This window comes from Aulostomus chinensis, chromosome 3, assembly GCF_037954235.1.
Source record: "Aulostomus chinensis isolate RoL2024-O1b breed Wild chromosome 3, RoL_Achi_v1.0, whole genome shotgun sequence".
Lineage (NCBI taxonomy): Eukaryota > Metazoa > Chordata > Actinopteri > Syngnathiformes > Aulostomidae > Aulostomus > Aulostomus chinensis.
In genome coordinates this window covers 16,063,909-16,087,526 of record NC_141322.1, presented here as the reverse complement: position 1 = coordinate 16,087,526, position 23,618 = coordinate 16,063,909, and the positions used below count along the sequence as shown (strand labels likewise).

The following is a 23,618-nucleotide window of genomic DNA, read 5'->3' as shown; positions in this document are numbered from 1 at the left end:
AAGAAAAGTCAGAGCGTTATGGAGGATTTGACATGTAAATAATTCCAGGCAGACAAAGGCAACCGAAATGAAAAGAACCTTGCAGGAATTCCTGCGTTTGTATGAGTTTCTAAATGTATCAGAGCCAGCGCCTCGCCCCCCTCTCTGCATACCAGTGAGAGTGGTCAGCGAACAATAGAGCTGGACAATAGATGAGTTTCTGTGAGTTCCACAAAGTCCTGGGATGCTGACCTTGCTGGACCAGGTCATGGAGGACCAGCAGGACAAAATCTGTGATTCCAGGAAAATGAGCATGTTTTACAGACCGAAACATTCTGTTAAAAATGTGATGAAAATATGAGATGCAAATCATTCCAAGTAGGGCTGCCTAATTAATCAAAGTTCAATTGAAAATGTAATAGAAATTCTAGATTTGTCAAAGCCTAAATATGTGTCAAAATACTGTTTCAAACTCATTAATGTGGCACCGGATCTCCACATCAAATTCTACAGACTTAAAAAAACATCTATGTAGGATATAGATCTGTGGAAAAATCACACTGTTATGATTTTAATGGCTCTTTTTTTGGTGAAAATTAGAATAACAATGTAATAATTAACAATCCCTTTATTATTGGACCTTAAATCATATTATCATTCAAAATAACTGCAATTATTTCTCAATTGTTCATATTCATATTCACGTCATGAATATTAATTTGCACATTATGCACAATCCTAACCCTGAAAATACAGTTGTCTAAGCAGATGTCTGTCTGAGTCCCTCACATCAAACTCTTGTGTTTTGCTCTCACAGGTTCTCAGAATTCTTGCTCTAACTGTCCATCTTCACTCAATATCTGGAGCAAACATTGCCCCTGGAGACACAGGTGATGCAAAATATGTTGACTGAGTTGACAATGAGTCACGATAATATATTCGACTCTATAATGACATGTTCCCACCAAATGTCCGGTCATGTCCCCAGCAGTGATGACATCACAGGCTGTGTCATCCTGTTGTGATTCAGATGCTGAAGACGTAAGACGGCTTAAATGTGTAAGATATCTAGGACTGTTACGTAAGGGGACACATGTGTATACTGATACATGCAGATCACACCCACGTTAACACAGCAATGCCAACACACACACAGACACACGCACACACAGACACACACACACACACATCTCAGGGCGACATGAGCAAGTGCTGATGTTCTCACTCTGATGAGATCAGACAGGAGAGGTCATATGACTGCTTGAAATGTCGCTATAAAACAGTCAGTATTAACCCAGGCCTCTGTGTGTGTGTGTGTGTGTGTGTGTGTGTGTGTGTCTGTGTGCGTGCGTGTGTCTGTGTGTCTGTGTGCGTGCGTGCACATGTAAGTGGATATCACACAAACTCACTCTTGACTTTGTCAGTCAAACCTGGTTGTGCGAGTGTGATCAGGATCTTCAGGTAACACTAGACTCTGGGATCCCTTACAACAGGCCAGTAAGACTGACGACGTGAGCAGTTATCCAACGATGCAAAGCAAGACACCTACACACACACACACACACACACACACACACACACACACACACACACACAAATACCTTCACTGGGCCAAGTTTCGATTGGAAATCACGATCGAGAACATGATTCTATTGCAACAGCAAACAGGAAACAGAAAAACACACACAGAAACACATATAAACAAGCAATACTGCTCTTGTAAAATAAAACACTGTGATGTAGAAATAGTTGGACTGCTCCTGTACACCCTCTGATCTGATCAGATTGGTTGTGTAATTCTATGTGACCATAGTCTGTAGTAGCTTGTTTGTTTGGCAGTAACAGGAAAGATGGGTTGCTTCATTTTTCCTCATTGTTGTTTATGAAGAAGCAACAACAAACAATGGGCTGAGCAATTGCTTTGAACTGTGTATGGATCGATGACATGTCTCGTGTTACAATATGGTGCGTTCATGGTCCAGTGCAAACTATGGACGGAATCTGGGTCTGCACCATCATTGCAAGCTGTGGATAATGTCTGTATCAGTACCTGATTCAGATACTCTTCATTGCATATCCCATCGCTATTACTTTTAATATAATTGTCCATATCCCAGAAAACAAACACAGCCTATCTTAATGAAAGTAGAGGGTTCATGTGAGGTATCGTTTAAATTTTCAATAGCTTGGTTTCAATGCCAGTTACTGAACAATACTTTATTTGTTACCGTTAATTCATTTTAACAAAATAAAAATGACTTTACATACCACCATGTTGTTGTTCATCCAATTTCATCATTTGTGGTTCATCATACATTTGTTCTGAACTTTACTTGTAATCTAAGAACTGTTCTATGAAAAAGGAAATGTTCATAATCTAACTTCTTTAAAAGAATAGAGGTGTGAGTTGCAAAAAATTACCAGTACAGTATACCAAATTTACAAAACAGAAAATACTTTTACATCCAAGACAGTCACTGTGTCAGATGTGAATGTGCAGGAGGTGATCCCTGCAACGGCCGGCCCACAGATATATGTGAAAAGGAATTTCATAGTCATGATGAACACCAATAGCAGTGTAACTCATTCATTTTTACCGCATCAAAACACAGACCAAAGAGAAATGCACGTAACGGCTGCTCTACAAACACACACACACACACACACACACACACACACACACACACACACACACACACACACACACACACACACGAAAAGACATTAAAGCTGGCTGGCTTATCTGGAGCAAAAGGCTCAGCTCTGGAAATAATTCATAATGAAAGGAGGATCTGAACTCCCCTTTCACTAGTTAGGTGAATGTAAACGTCTCCCAGTGTGTATCAGTGTGGGTCTACCGGAGTCAGTGGAGGCAAGTCACACAGTGACACACTTATTGAATACCTTATATGCTTCTATTTTAAAAGTATTCAGCGGACACCATCTTTGCATATCTCCTTTTCGTATTCAAAGCCAGCGTCTAACAGGGAGCCTGCAGTGCTCCAGCCTGCAAAGCTGTTTTCCCTTCCTGATACATTTTCACCTCCAACTATCTTCCTACGGCTGCCAGAGGCATCAGGCTATATCAGCTGGGAGCCTCTGCACTGGCAGCCCACATGCACCCCCCCCCCCCCACACACACACACACACACACCAAACAGCAACCCTAGCTTCACATGTTGACACACAGCTGGTCAATTATTCAGAGATTCTTCAAATCAGACACCACAGCCTGGACAAGGTCGGCCAGAAAAATGGCTGAGCATGTTTGTACAAATATAAATGTAGTTTCAGAAATTACAACTCTATGTGCTTCAGCTCTATCTGTCATACTCTCACTCTTCTGAGTCTATCCGTTTAGCTACAACTCAATCATTACACAGAACAATTGACAACCCTGGATCTTTCTACAGTAGTTGTTGACACAGATATTTGCACAGTACAGTACACCACAAGCAAATGTCAGGAAGTGTGAGGCTAGTGCTGAAATACATCAGTTGCTATGGTAACTAGAAAAAAAAACGTTTTTTGCTACTGTTAGGCAGTTGCTCTTCATATGTACACATGCTGTTGCAAAAGTATCTGCTTGGTTTCTATGGAAACCTCTCCCACGTCCTGCAGAGATGAAACCCCAGTGGAACCTGACATCATTAACTCTGTTTCTATGTGAAAACACAGCAGATACATGTTGGTCTCATCCTGGCCTTCACCTCCTCATCCTGGGACCGCTATGCTAAATGTATGCTAGCCACTTACATGATGAATGAGTTCCCACAAGGCATCAAGAGAAATGATGTATGACAATAAACCTTTCACACACACACACACACACACACACACACACACACACACACACACACACACACACACACACACACACACCTAGAGACCTACCAAGGCGAACACCACCACTTCCCCTAAACACTTCTGTTTTTCTGTTTTCTGGGTTTTTTTTTTCCCAGCCTAACTTAACACCTAACACCAACTGTCTGAACCATCCGAGTCTGTCACACTTCCACTAACTCATCTGAAGCGGTTCTGTACCTTAGCTGCATGCTTGGGTTTACGGAAGAATGAAGTCTTCGCTGTGAAGAAGGTGAAGTCTTCGCTGTCATCATCCAGGCTGCAGTACCCGCTGCTCATGCTGTTACTGCTGGTCATGGAGGGGGTGAGGACTGTATTGACAGTCATGGAGGGGTCCCGGGATGGTGTCTGCCACAGCACGTCTGACAATCTGAGGAAGTCCGGGTTTATCTTCAACCGCCGGGCTGATGTGACACTCAGCCACAATCAGAGTGTGTCCAAATTTGTTCTACTCATCCAGATAAAGAGAGCGCTCCTCTGATGATGAATCCAGAGTGTTCAAGTCCCACCTGTAAGAGGTGACCTCGGCTCAGATTCTCCACGATGGGTGTCACCAGAGAGGAGACCAGGAAATCTGAGAGCGAACGCAGACGTGTAACTTCCTCCTGAAGTGTGTGTGTGTGTTGTTCTGACGGCGGTGTCACATCATCTATGCACCTAGCTGTTTCCAACTAAACATTGCATACCTGTGCACACACACAGCATGTAACTGTCTCACATACCCCGGCAGATGCTGGTATCATGGAGTCAGCTTACAGTGTGGTTTCAAGTTAACCCTGCTCACCTGAGAGTACCTGTTATACTCCTGGACAAATAAAGGTATGCAATCGATAACGCATCCTGCTTTCTTCCTGCACTGCTGTAGGTTCAGTTCAGCTGCAGCTCAATTACGCTGCCATTTATAAGTGTTAGCATCCACCGTCCCTTGAGTCCAGAGTAAAGAGCGGTGGAGGATCTCTTGGCTGCAGCAACAGACGTTCCGGTGCTACTATTCTCTCCTCTTTGTTGCTTTACTATCAGAGATGCCTCTCTCCTCTCCTCTCCTCTCCTCTCCCCACTCCTCTCCTTTTCTCTCCTCTCCTCTCCTTTCCTGTCCTCTCCTCTCCTTCTGTCTGTCTTCGTACTCACTTTCCTCACTCACTCTCTTGCAGCCTTGCTCAACCATCTGTGGTTTAGTGTGTTATCAGCCTGCAAGCACCCTCCCCCTTTTCCCTCCCTCCCTCTACTCACTCTCTTTCTCTCTTCCTGCAAGCTACTGCGCCCTGCAGAGCATGACCACTTCCTCTTGCAGAATGCGAGAGAAAAAGCGAGAGAGGCGAGGGTAAGTACGAAGGAGAAACGCTGATGTGTGAGTGATGTGATGCCTCACAGCTACTGTTTTACAGCTGCAGAATTGCAGTGACAGGGAGCAGCAGAGACAGGGCAAGATGGCTGTTCTGTAGTGACATCATCATGACTCTCAAAAACATAAGTCCTCATTCTAGACTGGTTGTATTCATATTAGACCAGCACTCTCCACTAGCACTACCACCAGTGTTTGAAGGTGAAGGGGCGAGCTCCTGCTGCTAGATTAACAAATAATGAATGATTGCTCACTATAGATTACAGTGACCCTTAACCTCAAGCGAACCCTCCGGGTGGGCCTCTGACTGCCAGTGACCCTCTTGTCAAAAAGCCACTAATGCCTCTGTCACCACTACGATTGATGACACATACACGCATCTGTCCGCACGTGCTATATCTGTTTGTGTAATTAAATTTGAAAAATCAATTCAGACATGAATATACTGCAGGTAGACTGATTTGTTTCAGGAGGATGGTACGACCGGGTCTTTCTGTCAGGTTAGCGTTAGCTGAAGACTGATTATCTGCAGCGCTGCTCCTCAGTCCCATCAGTTTAATCACTATGGGAGAAGTGAAGGGTTGATGTCACACACATGAATACAGAACGACTGCTGGTCGATGACATCTGCTCCTTGTACTTCATGGGACTGCAGCACATTTTGGTCATAAAGGGGAGCCTTTTCTGCTGATGCACACACAATAAGAGCCCATAAATACAAAGGAAAATACTGCACACACAGACACAAACACTGAGGTGCAAAAAGGACAGGGACAAACAGCAGGAATTAGACTACCCCCTCTCTGTGTGCAGCGCTTCATGAATCAGTGCACATACCTCCAAGGAACTCATCATCAGCGCTTGTTTAATTTTGACTTTCTGCTCATTACCTCCAACTACACACTCATTTAACTTACTAGCAGTGGTCGGTGCTCTCATGTGACTAAATTGTAGATGTCATTATATATCACCAATAGATGTTGAAGGATGTGAGTCAGTCAAATGAACAAGAGACATTTGCTACAATATTCTCTCTTGTCTTCAGTCCTCTACATCAACATATTCCAGGATGACATGATTGTGAGTGGGTTTGTTCACACTCTCTAAAAGTGGAGTACTACCTGGCACGCTACCAGAGGTCTAATTTTGTGTTATCTGCCCACTGGGCTGGAGTAGCTGCCAACATTCTGCTGCAGGTCTGCAGGGTTATTCAGTTCTCTTTCATGCATAATATTTGTGTATGTGTGTGTGCGTGTGTGTGTGTGTGTGTGTGTGTGTGTGTGATATGAACTACATTGCGTGGGTGATTGAGGTTGGGGATGCCAAGAGCAGTATACAGGCATACAATCTCTTCAGCTCCTATGCAAAAGTGCATGTGCGCGCACGCACACGCACACACACACACACACACACACACACACACACACACACGCATTCAAATGAGTGCGGTACTACATCAAGACTGTATTTTACATAATTAGCGTATCACTTGTACTCACAGCTCGTACATCATGATGGCAGGGAGGCATGGTTACAATTAAACAATTAAACACTGAACTTCTAACTGAATTAAAGTGTCTAATTTTGGAGAGTCCTGGCATTTTAACCTGATATCATGTTTTTAAAAAGAACAACCCTAATCAGAACAGAGATTTTAGCCAAATTAGCCCAATTAGCTAGGTTCACTAGCGAAGCTATAAGAGTAAGAGAGCGTGCAGGGAGGGACTTGTATATTCTGTCCCAGGAATATATTAAGCCCCCCCCCCCTTTATTTTCCAAAGAAAATGAATAAGATAAGAATTCATAAGTAGGTTGCAGGCTATGATGGGAAGCAAAGAGAATGGTTACGTAATTGCGTAGGCTGTAGGCTCTACACTCACACACTCACCAACATACACATCAACATGCACACACATCAACACACGCATCTAAGCACACACAGGACTTTCTACTATTTGTAACTATTTCAATATGTGTTTAGTTGAGTTGGAACTCTAAAAATATGTTTGCTATTTGAACTGCTCACTTTGTGTTCAGTTGTGGAGCGGTGGCTTCGGGGAGGTGGAGTATCTTCAGGCTCCTTGTCCCTCTGGTTGCAGTCCAGCTGGACCTGACGCTCACACTCCAGATGACACGTGTAGCTGCAGTCTGATGAAGACAACAACAAAGCTGTAGATGAAACAATATCAAACATGATACTATCAGAGAGTGTGTGTGTTAGTGTAGACATCAGTGTGATAGCCAGAAGAACCTGAGCTGCACACACACACAACAAAAGCTCCTTTTATAAAGGAAACTAGCTCCCTCTAGTGGCTCATGTCATTAGGGCAAAAGCATTTCTTGATGCACCAAGTAACACACATCCACTTATTGCTAGAATTTGGTAAATTAGTTGAGCAGTCACTCAGTATAATGTTGCAACTGAAGGAGATATGTATCCCTGTAAACCTTTTATGTTGCTCTAGTGCAACTGTCGACAACTGGAAAGCACATACCTCAGCCAACCCTGATGATGATTTTTCACAATATGTAACAGACCTGCACCAAAGCAGAGGGGTTTCTTCCATTTCACACGCTTCATTTCTCCAAAAAAGTCCTAGTTTTTGAATTATCAGGCATGTAAAGTGCACTGAAAACACTTCCCCCTTGGCTGAGGTGAAGAGAAATGTCTGTATTGTCTGTGGTTCAGCTAAGAACAAAGTGGAAAAAATACATAATACAATACAGAGAATGCATTATATTAGTGGATGGACACAGTCCCATTACTTCAAATGTCAAGGCCAACAGTCTAGAAGCAAGACGAGCTGCACAAACTCAGTCAGCTCCCTTTTGCTGCTGCTCAGCTAGAAAAGAATAGATTAATGTACTTCCCCTAAAACTTCCCCAAATAGGTCACTGTTCTTGAATTTTTTTGTTGGTGACATATGAAAGTCTCAGCTTGTTTATGTCTCAGCAGACTATACTGGCCGGACACTTTCATCCCAGTGTCTGTGAGATAAGAAAAAGAGGGATTTTTTAAAAGCACACTGAGGGCTGAAGCTGTGAGGAAACACATTCTTTTCTTCCACACACAGTCAGCTGACAACAACGCTCTTCTTTTTATACTTATTATTTGCTGCAGGACATTTGGCTTCCCATCGCACCTTTTTGTTGCTGTAGTGAACGTGGTCTTCGGCTGAATGTGCTCGATAAGCTCAGCTTGTATTCACCAGCATGTCTGCTGGTATTAGTGACTCTGTCTGCACCCCGCATCTCTCAAACTCAACAGCCGCACTGTAACCACGGCAACTAGTTTCTTGATGACCACTGTGAAAAGGGATTAATTTATGTTAAGAGGCTGGTAGAATCTGTTTTCTGTTTTTTGTGTTGTTGTTGTAAATCCTAAAACAATCAACAATAAATGACATTATCATGCACATAAATGCAAAAATATTCAATATATGTTGTTATTGCTGTAGAAAAGGTGATGTTTTGTTGTTCTTTATCTATATCTTCATTTATCACAGTCGGGCTGATTTCCATGAAATGTGACATTTTTCAAACACTTGTGACTATTTTGCGGTAATATTCTACTGGTCTGATGATTGATTCTTGTACCGTCCAATTTTTGATTGAGTTCCGTGTTTGCTTGTTATCTGTCATGTAGGATGAGGAGATATAATTTATGGGAAATAAAAAAATATTTTGAATCAACACCTTACTCATTCTGTGTAATTATAATTATATTCCTTTTCGGGTTGGGGGGCAGCATGGCTCAGAGGTAGAGCGGCCATCTAACAACTGAAGGGTCGCTGGTTTGATCCTCACTTCCTCTGGTGACCATGTTGAAGTGTCCTTGAGCAAGATACTGAACCCCTAATTGCTCCTGATGGCCCTGTGATGGACTGGTGACCCGTCCAGGGTGAACCCCGCCTCTCACCCAATGTCAGTTGTGATAGGCTCCAGGCTGTTTAGCCTGCCTGTGTGTGATGAATCTAGCTTTTTAAACTGGTCTTGTAAATTTGCTTTTATACTATTAATATCGACATCATCAGTAAATATTGGCCAAATTATTCGCAAAAAGATATGTTGGTAACAAAAATCCAATATCATGCATCTGTAATATTTACAGATATACTGTACGTGATGGTTTCAGTCAAAGATTTCCATACAATAATCTTCATACAATAATCTGAACGTTCAGTCCATGACTTATTCGGGGTCACAGAAGACATGAGTGTGTGTGTGTGTGTGTGCGTGTGTGTGTGCGTGTGTGTGTGAGTGTGAGAGAGAGCGAGACAAAGAGGCCGGTGGAATGAAAGTGAGAGGGATGGGCTATATAGGGCCGCTTGACGGCAGGGTTGTGTTGAGCAAAGAGGAGAGTTCAGATAAGCGATATCCTGCTGGTGATAGTCTAGAGGTCACGGCAGAAACACGAAGAGGAAAGGAAGAGAGAAACTCCTTTCCTGCCTCGTTTTCATTTTGGGTCTCATGCTTTGCACATGTTGTCTCATCTCTGTGGAGCTTTCTGGCATCTCTCGGCTAAACGTTCAGCGTTATATTTGAGCGGCAGTCTTGTTTTGGTCACGGAGCTCATGGTGGAGCGATAGCAAACTCTACATGAAGATTTTATCACCAGGCAACATAAAAATGCTAGTCACCTTAAATATTGAACAATTCACAACAAAACCCTCTTCAGGTGTTTGCCCTCCTACTCTCTCATATCCAGTTTAACATGCAGTGGTGGGAGGAAAACCTGACTTCGAAATACAATTCCAAACTGATGTCAAACTCAAAACGAATAGAAGAATCAATTTAATTTCATTAAATTTTGGTGGTGCAGTGGTCAGCACTGTTGCCTCACAGCAGGAAGGTTCTGGGTTTGAGTCCCGGCTCAGGCACAGGATCTTTCTGTGAGTCTCCATGTTCTCCCTGTTCCTGTGTGGGTTCTCTCTGGTACTCCAGCTTCCTCCCACAGTCCAAAGACATCAAGAGAGGACGAGGCTGATTGATACTCTAAATTGACGGTAGCTGATTTGGACGTTTCTTGTCAGTGTTAATTTTAGCAGCTCTTCCGTCTAAGTCTTAGCCTGTCCTTGTTCGTCTTTGCCTGTCCTTGTTCATCTTATGCCACCCATATGCCAGAAGACTTAGAAAAGATTTGGAAAAGACTCGTGGAAAATTCTCATCTCTCACCTGCTCACATCTAAAGATAGGTTTTTAGAGTTTTTAGTTACAAAGCCTGTGAAACTTACAGGGTTAGATTCATTTATTTATATATATATATATATATATATATATATATATATATATATATATATATATATATATATATATATATATTCATTTATATATGTATATAAAATTTTATTTTTTTAGCAATATTTCCCTTCTCCACTCGGTCATGATACGTTGACATCATACAAGCTGGGCTGTTCTGCCCACAGCTCCACCACCCACTCCTCTTTCTGGACGGTCCATATTAATCAGGACGTCGTTCGCCATTGCCGTTCATCCATACCACCAACAAATACCATCTCGGCTGCCAATCTCGCTCTGGTGATTGTTTGTCTCCCAGGTTTCCTGTTTCCGCTTTTGTTAGAGCTCATCTATTGTTTGTTGATTGTGTTGTGGCACCATAAAGACTGACAGACTTACGACAAAATCAAACACGTTTGATTTTGTCGTAAGGTCAGGGACCTATCTAGAACAGCTCAGATTACCACCTTATACTTAATGATCAAGATGACGGGAGCACGCTGTGACTCTGGTAAAACAGCTAAAATTTCCTTCTGACTTTCAGTTTCTAGTCTGTGACTGGGACAATCTTTTGGTATGAGCCCAGCATAGGTCTGTCCTTACTAGTTTTTATCTTATTTAGTTTATTCAGATTCCAGTTGACCAGAAGTCTGAGTGCTTTAGTCTTACCCAAGTCAAAGAAAACCATTCCAATCTCAGTCTAGTTTTAGTACAAGAAATTTGTCCTAGATTTCTTTGTAGTGAGCCTTAATTGTGTCTCTTCAGTTTTTTTTCTTATGGTCGGCTAATTTCAGTTTAGTTTCATTCTTAGTTTCAATCAGAATTTAGACATTGGATTACTGTAATTTCATACCTAACTGTATTCTTATATCAGTCGATCTGATTAGTGTTAATTTAAGTCAACAAAATTAAAAAAGGGAAGCGGACAAACATTTTAGTTTGGTTTTTATCTACAATATTAATTTAACTCTTCTTCGAATCACGCCAGTGATCCACGAGGTTTCTGAAGGACATGCAGGGGTGCTGACACAGGAGCCACCATAGAGACAGAAAGACACGAAGTGAGAAAGAAAGAGAAAGTAAGACAAGAGTCAGCAAATCACATCCTTTTTCTCATGTGACTTCGACAAGTAGCAACAAAACAAGCCCTCTGGACATCAGGTTAATATTTCAGGGGGCTTCCATGTTCTGTGGAAAGTACAGCACCAGACCCATTGAAAGAGGAAGTTGTTGACATTAAATGCTCAGTTGGGATTTTTTGGACATTTTCATTTTTATACAAGGTGGGGTTTTTTGTTGTGTTTTTTTTTTTTAATCTGTAGTCTGCCCCCTTTTATTACAAACTTCAGACACCAAAACTTCAAGAGCTTGTCTCAATGAATTCATGATTTTAAGAGGAGTTAGAGGAGCTGTCAGTCTTGAAAGACCCTTTTATTTAAGTGGTCTTTGATGACACTGGTAAAGTGCAGAGATCTTTTATTCTTGTCAACAGGTCTTTTTGCCGCTTTCATTTCTACCTTTGTGGTGTTTCTGATACGGTTCACCATTTACTTTTCCTTCAGAGTCTGAAAATTTGCCGCTGTCACGTCTTTTTTATGAAAGATATTCAATATCATGGAGGCATTTCCTGCTTCAATAGTGCTATTATTAAATGCAGACAGTCTAATGACAGTGAGCAGATAAATGTGCAGCAGCATGTGGTGAAAAGACTGTAATGAAGTTGAGACACATAAACACTCATCAGCAGAGCCATAATGTCTCCCGTCTGTGTGTGTGTGTGTGTGTGTGCTGTCTCAACAAGAAGAAAAGCTGTGGTGTTGTGTGTGTCGCCATGGTACACTGGCCTCAGTTGCCCCTCCACAGTGGGAGATGCGTGCAAAAACTTTGTCTCTCATCATTCCAGTGTGATGCTTCTAAAGTGCCTCCAGATGGACAGATAGACAGACAGACAGACAGGCGGGATGATGCAGATAGAGAGTGAAGGAGATGGAGGGAAGAACAGCAGCAGCATAAGAGAGGAGATTGGTTGTATGGAGGAATCTATAAGTGGCGGCTGTCTTAACTTCCATTGCTGTGCTTGGGTCGATAATTCCTGCTGCCACGGGAAGACAGGAAGCTTTGATTTCAGCGTGTTAAATGACGGCATTTATCAAGGTGGAGGCTGCTGACTGGAAATCTTCTGCTGTTTTCTTTTCTCTCTCCCAAAATATGTTCTTTTTTATCTCCGCTCCCATCGTTCTTTAGAAATTGAAATATGTTCCCATATCTGCTGCATCTACTGTAATTGGAGATGTTCTTACTGAACCAAGTGTGTGTGAGACAGAAACTGAAAGACAGACGGGGAATGAGGGTGGTTGTTTTTCTGTGAGACATGTTGGATGTAGGACATCATGGGAGATATGATGGCGGATGTGTGTGCGGCACCAGATAGAGAGCAAAAAGAAGGACATATTGTTTGTTTTCCTTCTTGTCTGGGTGAATAGGGAGGGGGGGGGGGTTTAAATACAGCTGTAATGTGGGTGGGGAGGGTGGGGGTTGGCGATGATATTGACACGGTCACTAATGGACCTAAAGGGAGCTCTGGGGGTCTTATGAAGGAATTAAGAGCAGATTTGGCATCTTTAGGGGGCATTAGCCAGTCTGATCCCATCATAGCTCATTTGGAGCAGTTATCCATATTACAGCTGCTTTATGGATCTCACACACACACAAATACACACACACACACACACACACACACACACACACACACACACACAAGTTCCTTTGGCCATTTTTTGGGGTACTTACATAGAGGTTCATTCACTTCCTAAAGCCGTACCACAACTTACCCAAAAAGTGACTTTTGTCCCCAGTTAACTGCTCTGAGGTCTGCTTTGTGTCCTTGTGTATATGGGAGAGATCTGTGTTGGTACAGAGCTTCTACAACAGCAGATGTGAGCTCATCTTCTGGTCACTGGTCCCCCACCACACACACGCGTGCACACACTCGCACACAGCATCAATCACCTAGCGGGCACGACTAAACACACTGACATCTGTGTGTGAACAGTTGTTCCGTATTTGTCACTGAAGTTCTCTGCTGCTGCGTCGTCTTCCTCCCTCTCCGTGCCTCCATCTGTCTCACCACACATGGCCCCCTCAAGACTTCAGCAAACAAACAAGAGGAAAATGTAGCTTCCATTTGTTTACCAAAGGTTTTTTTCCAGCTCAACTGCAAATAAATGCAGCTGAATGCAACTTCTTGTTTCCTGAGAATGTTTCTGAGGACCACGATCCCATCGTTGCTTATTGATTTCATGGTATAGGTTCTGATGGATGCTCCTCTGGGATTATACAAAGCTTTCAAGATGAGTTAGCTCATCGCGAATGCATTGCTTTCAAGTTAACCATTGTCGTTCTGAAATAATATCATGCAACAGTGGAAATACAGTTCTTGGAACTACCCCAAACAAAGAGAGCAGTTAGTATGAAACCGGAGAAGGTCAAAATGCAGGACTGGCCTGTTCAGCTACAGCAATTTCAAAATAGCAGGGCAATGTAGGCCAGATAATATTACTGTTTTTCTTCTGGGGCTTTAACCCACACATTCTCGGTCAGCTGCTCAGGTGTCATCGTGGACACTCACTACACTAACAGTGTGAAAAGGCATTCAATTCCAGCAGTGTGGGCGTGGCCTCCCCTCCTTCATCGTCTCCCACCTAGTTTGAGGAGTTGTGAATCTGGCATGCATGAAGGAGAGCCAGTTTTAAATGTTGACATTTTAACAGTTTGACACATCTTGTTGAGGCGTAGTTCCGAGAAATGTATTTCCACCATTGCATGATATTATTTCAGAACAACAGTGGTTAACTTGAAAGCAACGAGTTCTTGGTTAGTTTTGAGGAAAAAGTACTGCGTGAGAGAAACAGGCCTCAAACTGAAGTTTCTCCCGATTAGGTGACTGAAAACATTATTTTAGTGTCAGAATGTTACAAAGATATTGAGCTTCTTCTTCCAGTTAAACAGAAAGCCAAGTAGCCTGGTCTCAATCTGAATGGGAAACAAATCTTTTAAAAGCTTGCAGAAAAGAAAAAGAAATAAATGGGAAGTAGGTGCATTTCTATCAGTGGGTCAAAGCCGATAAACTAGGCTGGTTTTATCAGGAGATGGCGGTATAGGCAACGTAACATGGCTGTAATAAAATGTAGAAAAAGGAGGTTACAGACCGGAATCAAAACAAGACGTTGCCCTGGTAACGTGCTCATTATGATGTATATTTTTTCATGAATGAGACGCAGGAACAGTCTGGTTTTCTCACCTGTCATATTGATGCCCTAACTCTTTTTCGCACAAGTCAAAAACCACCTTGTGTGAGCATGAAAGTTTTTTTTTTTTTTTTTTTGCAAATTAGACAATTCTCCATCCCCTTTTTTTCAATGTGTTACTTCAAAATGTATATGATAACAGGGAAATAGAAACCAAGCCAGCGCTACAGATACAGGAAATGTTTCTACAAGCTCAGAGACTTAAACGTCTGACTATAACCGTTATCATGTGATCAAAGTCTCAACATTGCTGTGACTGAACCATATGTGTTAATGGCTACACAATATTATAACATCAAGAGGAGCTGCTACTCACTGAGATCTGAGTAAAGGAATAAACAAACATCTCAATGAAAAAACGCCTCCTAAACACATTTGAGTTTGATTTTTCTTAGCAGTTAAGGGAACTGGAGATTCATTTTCCAGACAGTTCACATCATTCAAGACTGCAGCTCATCAAGAAGATGGTGATGACGATGCAGTGGAAGAGGAAGTGAGAATTGCCTGCATTATTATCTGGGTTTCCTTGCAGGGAACGCCATCTAAAAATATCCCTGACCTGTTTGCAGCATGCTTGTGCTGTTGATACCGTTTCTAAAGGTTTTGAGGCTGCAACACAACGTCACTCAGGTGAAGCCCCCCTGACTCATGTTTGATCAGGGTCTTATCAGGCCTACACACACACACACACACACACACACACACACACACACACACACACACACACACACACACACAAAAGATCTGCAGCAACATCTTTTTTGTCATTCATTGCCATTGTCTTGGTTGTGAATGAATCAATAAATCTGCAGCACCCAGCACTTTGCCTCCTGTTTCTTTATGTGGCAGTTACACTTTGTGTTAAAGTTACATGATTATTCATCATTTTCTCCTCTACCAAAATAAACCAAAAATAAAAATGCATTAGTCAGTGCTGCGTTGTGGAAAAAACATAGCAAAAATCAATGCTTGCATCCTCTGGCAGGATCACTCTTATCTCAAATTCCTGCTACAAATAAGAAAGTCAATAAAATAATCCAGTAACTGGATTTTCTAGACGGATTGAAAATGTGTTATTGTATATGCAACAGCAAATAAAAGAGTGTAGCTTTCACTGCTTTCATATGACCTGTTTACTGGACTGTTCTCATGTTTGCACACACAATCTTACACACACACACACACACACACACACACACACACACAGACGCTATGTGCTGCTGCACAAAAGCGAGTGGGATGGATCAGCAGATAGAGAGGCGGGTATATAGACAAACGGGAGCAGGGCTTGAGGGCATTGAAGTTCAAAGATAGACTGATGCACACAATACCCAAATATTTTGGCCCACAGCCGGCCTTTGAGGCCAGCGCTGGCACAAGGCAAAACCGTCTACTCATCATGTCTCCCCTTTGCTCCAAAATACTGATCCCTCTTTACATCAGCACAAATTCAATCCTGTATAATTCACAGTTTTTCCTGCTCCTCTTCGTACCTGAGTTGGGCAGCAGTGACCCGTTGGAGGATGATCGTCGAAGGATCCTCAGGCTGTCGCTCCAGGAGCGAGATTTGGGGAGCCTCTTCAACAGCCGTCCGATCCGCCGTGACACTTGGCCAAAGCAAGCGCTGCCGGCCTCCCCATCCGAATCACCCCTGACCTCCTCCAGACGCAGAGACACCTGGCCCAAAAAGGTCCTGCCCACCCTGACAGCTTCAACATCCCTAGATCCAGCGCCTGCCTCCCCATGCCCTTCCTCCTGCCCTGGGATGCGAGGTGCTATCTGTGCCATGGATGGAGCATGGTGGCACCATCCGGCAGGCACTGTCCTGTGCGCATAACCCTCACTGGCCCTCCTCTCCTGCCCCCATCTGCCCCTGTCCCTCTGAGGACTGCCCCAACGCCAGCCCCCCCAGAGCCCCCCTCTGCCATCCCAGCGCAGCCACTCTGCCACCGGTGCCACGCTCCGAATAAACAGCCCCCTCTCCTCTCGCTCTGCCACCCCTCCACCTGTACGCCTCACACACTCCCTGAAGCTCCCGGCCGGTCTCACTCTCAGGTCTGAGCGCTGGTCCTCACACCTCAGGATGCAGACATGAGCCCCGCTGCTGTCGTTTCTCTCTTATCAATGTACTGACTCCCTCGCTCTGACTCTACTGCAGCACCCACACTCTGCAGTAACACACCGCCAGCTTAAAGAGACAGACACCCCCAAATGCAATCTTAGCTTGGCTGTTCCTGCTTGTTTCTCCTCTCCCTCCAGCAACAGGAGTCTTGTTTCTCTCCCTCTCTCTCTTTTCCACTTCTCTTCACCCTCTTTTTTCTGTCTCTGTGGTGTGAGACCACAAGCCTGGTTGATGTGAAGTGAGTCAGCCCCATTCTGCCTAACCCCACATCACACAGCAGTCAGTGTCGAGGACATGCATCACCTCCAGTGTGTGTCTGTCGTTATTAATAAGTGCCGTGTGAACCACTGGGAGTTCTCCTCTTGTCCTACTTCTAAAACTGAATAGTTTGGAGGAACAAGACGTGCTCATCATCAGTATACCTCACGTGACATAAGCAATGTCTTAAGCAAGGTGATGTCACCTCTGGAGAATGATGTAAGCTTTTTTTTTCTTCTTCTTTTAAATAAAAGTTGCTTCAATTAACATGTGTTTAAGGATGTCTTTGACATGCCCTCACCACCTTTCCTCTGCAGTCCTGCATCACTACCTACCAAGGGCAATCTAAATATAGCCTGTTTAAAGCAGAGCAGCACCATGCAGCTCTTTCTACGAATAATAAAAGACTTATCTGGAAGCCCCATCTTGTCACTCGCTGTCTTTATTAAGCCGTCGGACTGACGCTTTCCATTTGTGACCCAAGAAACAACACATCGTCATAGAAGAGGCATATTCATTTGATTGACATGTGCATTCAGCTTTGCTCAGTACTCTTCAGATTATATTTTCCTCTCAGTTTAAGATGTATGAGGTTAGAGGTTTTTGGCTAAAGTCTAGTAAAAATGATATTTATCTGGCAGAGCAGCAGCAGCAGCAGCAGAAATGGTATGTTGGGACAAGAAGGTTATGAGCCATTTAACACAAGCCTCCTCTTGTGTTTTCTTTTCCCACTGTGAATGGAGCTTTGAGAGGACCGATGTGGAACCGATGAGGAGGTTCACAAGGCCTGTACTGTGTGGACCAGACTCAGAGGTAGACGGAGGAAGAGATGGAGGTAGGGGAAAGGAAAAAAAAAAAGACATCCTCTAGAGAGAGTTAAGGAATGTTTGTAGCATAAAGAATACACCAAAAGGTGCGCTAGGACTCTAAGCGACAACATAGAACAAAAGGTGTGTCGCCAGTAAGTAACGCTTAGATGTGCAGTAAGTAGTGTGTCTGTGTGTGCGTCTCTGCCATGACCCTCACATCTGCTGCCCTGAAACAACAAGGAGTCTCCATCTACATTCTGAGGTGTACGTGAGAACTCAGAAAGTTCCCAGTTCATTGAGCTTTTTCTTGTTGCGAAATCAAGTTTCAGGGATCTGCCGGGCGTTCACCTTGGTGTACAGTGCTTTCACACACACACACACACACACACACACACACACACACACACACACACACACACACACACACACACACACACACACACACACAAAGGCTAATGTGAAAGACATAAAATAACAAGGATGATTTGCAAAGTGAGGCAGACATACAAAATGGCGTTCATTTGCTACGCTTATCTTTCGTGAAAAAAGTAATTCTCATAAATATTTGTTGAATGCAGAATTTACCTTAGGCAACATTCCAATAATCTCTTTGGAGTTTGGTGGAAGTAAGATGCTGATGCTGACAGGTTGGCCTCTAAAATGTGTCATTCCTGCAACGCTCTGTATGATTCATTTTTAAACAGATTGCCTTTATAACTAGATCATTTTAAACTTTTGAACAATTAAATTCATATAATTGGTGTTGATATAGAAGTGGATGACTATGTTGTGTGATAGCTGTGTCATTGTACTGCCCATAATTACCCTGACATGTTAGGTCCTTGTAATGTTAGCTGAGAACCCTATACTTGTGTGATACTAATATTCATAACTTTTTTCCTTTGTTTCCACATCGCTAGCAGGACTCTTAGGTAATGGTCCGTAGTTCTGTCAAGCCAGCTCATGACAGCTGTGTCTTTTATGTCACTGAATCACCAGCATGTTTAATTTGATGAGTCTACCATGATGACATCATGATGACGGAGGACAGAGCACCTGGAACACGGCAGCCAGGACCGTGTCTCTTCTAGTTCTCTGTTCTCTTACTGAGTCACCTGGAATGTTCTCCAGGAATCACGTCTGACAAACGCTGGTAGAGAATCTATGGCTCACCCAGCAGGAACACCAGGGAATTAACCTTTGCAGCGCAAAAACGACAGAATTGATTGAATTGCATATGCCATGAATATTAAATTGGCAACAAGGGCAATTTAAGGTAATTACAAAGTGGTTTGGGTCAAATCCTTCATCCTTGCCATAAATTTGGCCCTTGGCAGAGAGGGTCAGACCTCTGATGACTCTTGATGAATTGAGCATCAGAAAATTTACTGACTTCCGTTTTGATAATCGATGAATTGTTAAGGTCCCCTATCAAGCTAATAAAGTCCCTCTATCCTGGGGCAATTAAGTCTAAATACTGAAAAACAAAGAACACGTTAAATCAGTAACGAAGAGTGGAGGTGCCTGTTAAAATAGTGATTTTATATAAACTTGTTTCAGCGTTTATAACCAGTGTATAAACACCTATCTAAAGCTTTACTACAATGTAGTGAGCAAATACAAGTGAACTATCTAAGGATGTTCTAGGACGGTGATGGCGCTCAGATTTACATACTCTAAAACCATGACAATATTTGCCTAAACCTGCATTACCGAGCGCTATAAATCATCTTGCAGAGTTAATATGGTTTTTATAGATGGTAAATCGTGGTGAGGTGGTGTGGGGTGGGGGGGTCACGGCACTTGTGCCACAACAGCATGGTGCCCTCAAAGCCTTAATTAAATATAAATCTGACAACTGACTCTGTCTGCCTGCCTGTAATCCCAACCTCTCCACCCTACAGACATAATCCCAGTCAGAAGACACCAACACCAGAGATTAGGAAGGCTGCCAGTCTCCTCCCTTCCTCCACCCGACCGTTGTCCCGGCACAGAAAGATGACAAGTCTAATCAGGAGGAATAAGAATGCTAAAAATCCATGGATACACGATAAATCCCAAATCCACTGTATTTATTTTAATAATACATTATGAATATCTCTTATACTATACTCTTATAATATACTCTTTGTTATTGTCGCAGAGAATGTTTTGATTTTGGTGTCTGTGAACAAGATTAGACAGAAACTACCTGGTGTGTGTTATCATTTTCCACAAAATGTCTTGATGTGTGTGTGGGATTTTATACTTTCTGTTCATTTAAAAGTGTTTAATGAGTCGCCAAGAAATTTATGAGCAAAAAGCAGGATTTTAAGGCGTCTACCAGCTAAATCCTTGCCTCTCTTGGTAGAAACTAAGCAGTTAGCATCACCATGGAAACCTCCAAATGCAACTGGATCATCCGAACTGATACAAATCAGATGATTCAACTGCTTCTGTGACGTCTGTGGTGTTTACCAAACACTCAAGTGACATACCTGTCAATCTAACCATTTGTTTGAACTCATATTGCCCTCTAAACAAATGATTTGTTCCCATATTGTGTCAAATAAGGAACTGGAGTCAATGATGGGACCAGTCTACCCTTTATATCAACACATTCTATCTACTGGATGCTGTTTTGCATATGACACCAGAAGGTAAGCGATGGAACGAAGACGCTGAAGGGAAACGAAAGAGTTGATTAGTGTCAGTAAAGCAATCCGAGCACATAGAATGTCACTGTCACGGTCACACATTGGTTATTTTACGCACCATTCGGCAGGGATGCTACCCATGAATATCATCTAGATACATGTAATGTATTTATGCACGTAGCATGTGGCTCGTTGCTTACACTAACCACAAATCAAACTCCCATTTATCTCCCCAAGAGGAACAATAAAGATAATAAAAAGCACAAAGACGGAGGAAAGCCGGCGGTGAGGATAAAGTCAACGCATTTGACAACATCAGAGCAGCAGACAATGAGACTGGGAGCTGTGGCTGGATTGACAGATTCCACTGCAGGAACGAGCCAAGGCCACATAAAAAAACGCTCCCCACAAAACTGCCCCAGCGGTGATGAGACGCATAGCTGCTGCTGCTCTGAGCTGCGTATGCAAAAACGCAAACAGAGAAAGTGGGAGGGGGAAAAAAATTAAAGACAGGCGGAGGGAGCGAAGGATACAACAAGACAAAGAATGTTTATGGTTATGACGAGGCCTCCCGTATCCCTCCCTGTCATTTTCTGGGGTGTACTTGAAGGAGTGCATGTGCGTGTGCGTGTGTGTGTGTGTACACGTGTGTGTGCAGCTTCTATTTTGGCAGATTTGGTTGCGTTTGTAGCCACAAAAAATACCAAGAAAAGCCTAAATCTGTATTCTTAGTCTTAAATGTTCATGTGGTGACCCCCATGACTGCACACACACCTTTGAAGTTTTCCAAAAAAAGGGACAATGCCGTTTACAGTTGAGATTTGCTACTGGAAGTACCAAACTCCAACTAATTAGCCTGAACCATAAATGGAGTAGAAAAGTTCTTAGGTTACAAGGAATCGTGTGTGTGTGTGTGTGTGTGTGTGTGTGTGTGTGTGTGTGTGTGTGTGTGTGTGTGTGTGGTGGGTGGGTGGGTGTGAGCTCCAGTAATCTCTGCTCTCGCTTCATTGAGCTCTTGCTGATAGAACACTAAATCAAGCAGCTCTGCAGTGCCAGACAAACTCTACCTCTTTCTTCACCCTCGCTCTCTTGTTCTTGCACTTCAATCTGGCCTCATCTTTGTCATTCTTCCTCCTTCCCAACTCTCCTCTGACTCCACAAATTTTGGAATCCCTCCCTTTCTAGCTACAAGTCTATCTCTCTGTCTCTGTCTCTCTCTCTCCTTTACTCCCATTTTCCCCTCGGCTTTTCTTCTCTTCTCTCTTAGCTGACCTTCTTTATCACTCCCTTTTTCCCCTTTCTCATTTGCTTTATCTCTCAATCCTCTGCAGTCTCCACATGAGAGAGTGCTGCTGACACAATGCCAACTCAGCAACCACACACACACACACACACACACACTGCGGACATGCATGTGCTGTATACACACAGATACGCATGCGAGCACAAAACCCTCTTGACCCTGAATGTTTCCAGCAAATAGGTGTGTGTGTGTGTGTGTGTGTGTGTGTGTGTGTGTGTGTGTATTCAGGAAAGGCTATTTTGACATTACCAGATCACTTTAGCTTGTCCCAAAATATCAGTGCAGGTGAGTGACATCATCAGAGCCTGATTGATCACGTGACCCTTGAAATGACTGCGTGCAGCTGACTATGCCATTAAAAACACATCTTTTATGAGACTAAATAAACCTTAAAAAACCAAACCTCTGCTCTTGTGGAACTGAGAGTTCTAAAGACATTCTCCAAATGCAACACTCGCTGCAAAATTCCAATATTTTTCATTTCTCTTCACGCACAGGCAGCAAATCACACAGAGAGACAACTCCAGGAGGCAAAGCTGGAAGGACAAGATAATGGGCTTTCCATGAACAGTTTTTGGCAGTGTGTGTGGAGCAAAATCCTTTGTAATGTCCTTCCCTGTCAACCTCGATCTCTCATAGAAGCACATGGGATCAAACACAGAAAAGAAGAGGAACAGTAGTAGCTGGCTACTATTTCTCCCCAATTCCATATCAGAAATTGTAGTAAGGGTGGAAATGCGTGTTTGTATCAATTCTATCACAGGAAACTAATACTTTTAAATGTTTACGCATACTTGAGTGAGAAGGTGGACCATGAATGCATCATGTACTTACTTTGACACTCCAGTGCTTGTGCAGTAATCTGGCGGCTACAGGTATCACACCAGTCCTGCGCGACGGGCTTGGCTTCAAACCGATGTCCCTCTCCCCTCTCGGTCCTCACCCGGGGGTCCACCCCCTGAGGGAAGATGGACCAGGCCTCCCGGCGGTGAGGCTCGCTGCGGGCCAACCTCACCACCCCGGTCCTGCCCTGTGTGAGGCGCTCCAGCTGGAGACCGCCGCTCTCCTCTGGTTCTGACACGGAGGAACAGATGCCCTGATGTCCGCTGAAGGTGTCCCGTCTACCGTGAGGAGCGTCCCGGTGTCGGTGCGCCCCTTTGTATCCATTCGCCATGGATGTGTTTGTCATGACATTGGTGCCCGACCTCATTAGTGAAGCCCCCCTCCGACCACCTGTGCTGCGGTCGGACTCACTCTCAATGTTGCTGTTGTAGTCAGTGCTCATGTACCCGGCTGGTCCTCCTCGAGTCCCGCCTGAAGTGCGCCTGTCGCACTGCGTGCTACCCTCCTGTCTGCTCCGGTCCGGACTACGTGGCGCGGTGGAGGCAGAGGGAGCTCCGCATCCTTCCCCGGGCATTCCGCCTTTAACCGCCGCTTCTCCCGCAGACAAGGGATGCGGTCCTGTGTCCTCTTGTGCGGCGAGCGACCCGTTCTCGCTGCCTGAGCTCCTCCTGAACATCATCTTCTCCCAGGAAGATTTCCTCGGCAGGGTGATTTTCTTCCTGCCGCCGACCGGCTTAAACACTCTGAGTAGCGGTTCCGAGTCCAGCCCCGGGTGCTGCTCCACCACACTCGCAGTCGCCATTGTCTTGTCCCTCCTGTAGTGCGCGTGTGTTTGTCTATTTTTGAGTGTGTGTGTTGAGTGTGTTTGCCTTCGTGTCCTGAATGTAAACTCAACTCACGCCCGCGACAAGCGTGTA

At 43.7% G+C, this 23,618-nt stretch overlaps 1 protein-coding gene across 2 annotated transcripts in view; it reads right to left on the bottom strand.

Moving 5' to 3' along the window:
- Window positions 1-23,618, bottom strand: part of rassf5 (Ras association domain family member 5) — a 30,787-nt gene extending 7,169 nt beyond the window's left edge. Inside the window, exons 1-2 of one of the 2 annotated variants that reach the window (XM_086198962.1) lie at window positions 22,693-23,618; window positions 7,212-7,354 (exon numbers count right to left, since the gene is read on the bottom strand). In XM_086198962.1, coding sequence (XP_086055088.1) covers window positions 7,212-7,354; window positions 22,693-23,503 — 954 coding nt within the window. In that variant the 5' untranslated portion in view covers window positions 23,504-23,618. The remainder of the gene's footprint in view (window positions 1-7,211; window positions 7,355-22,692) is intronic. The other variant, XM_086198963.1, reaches the window with a different exon arrangement.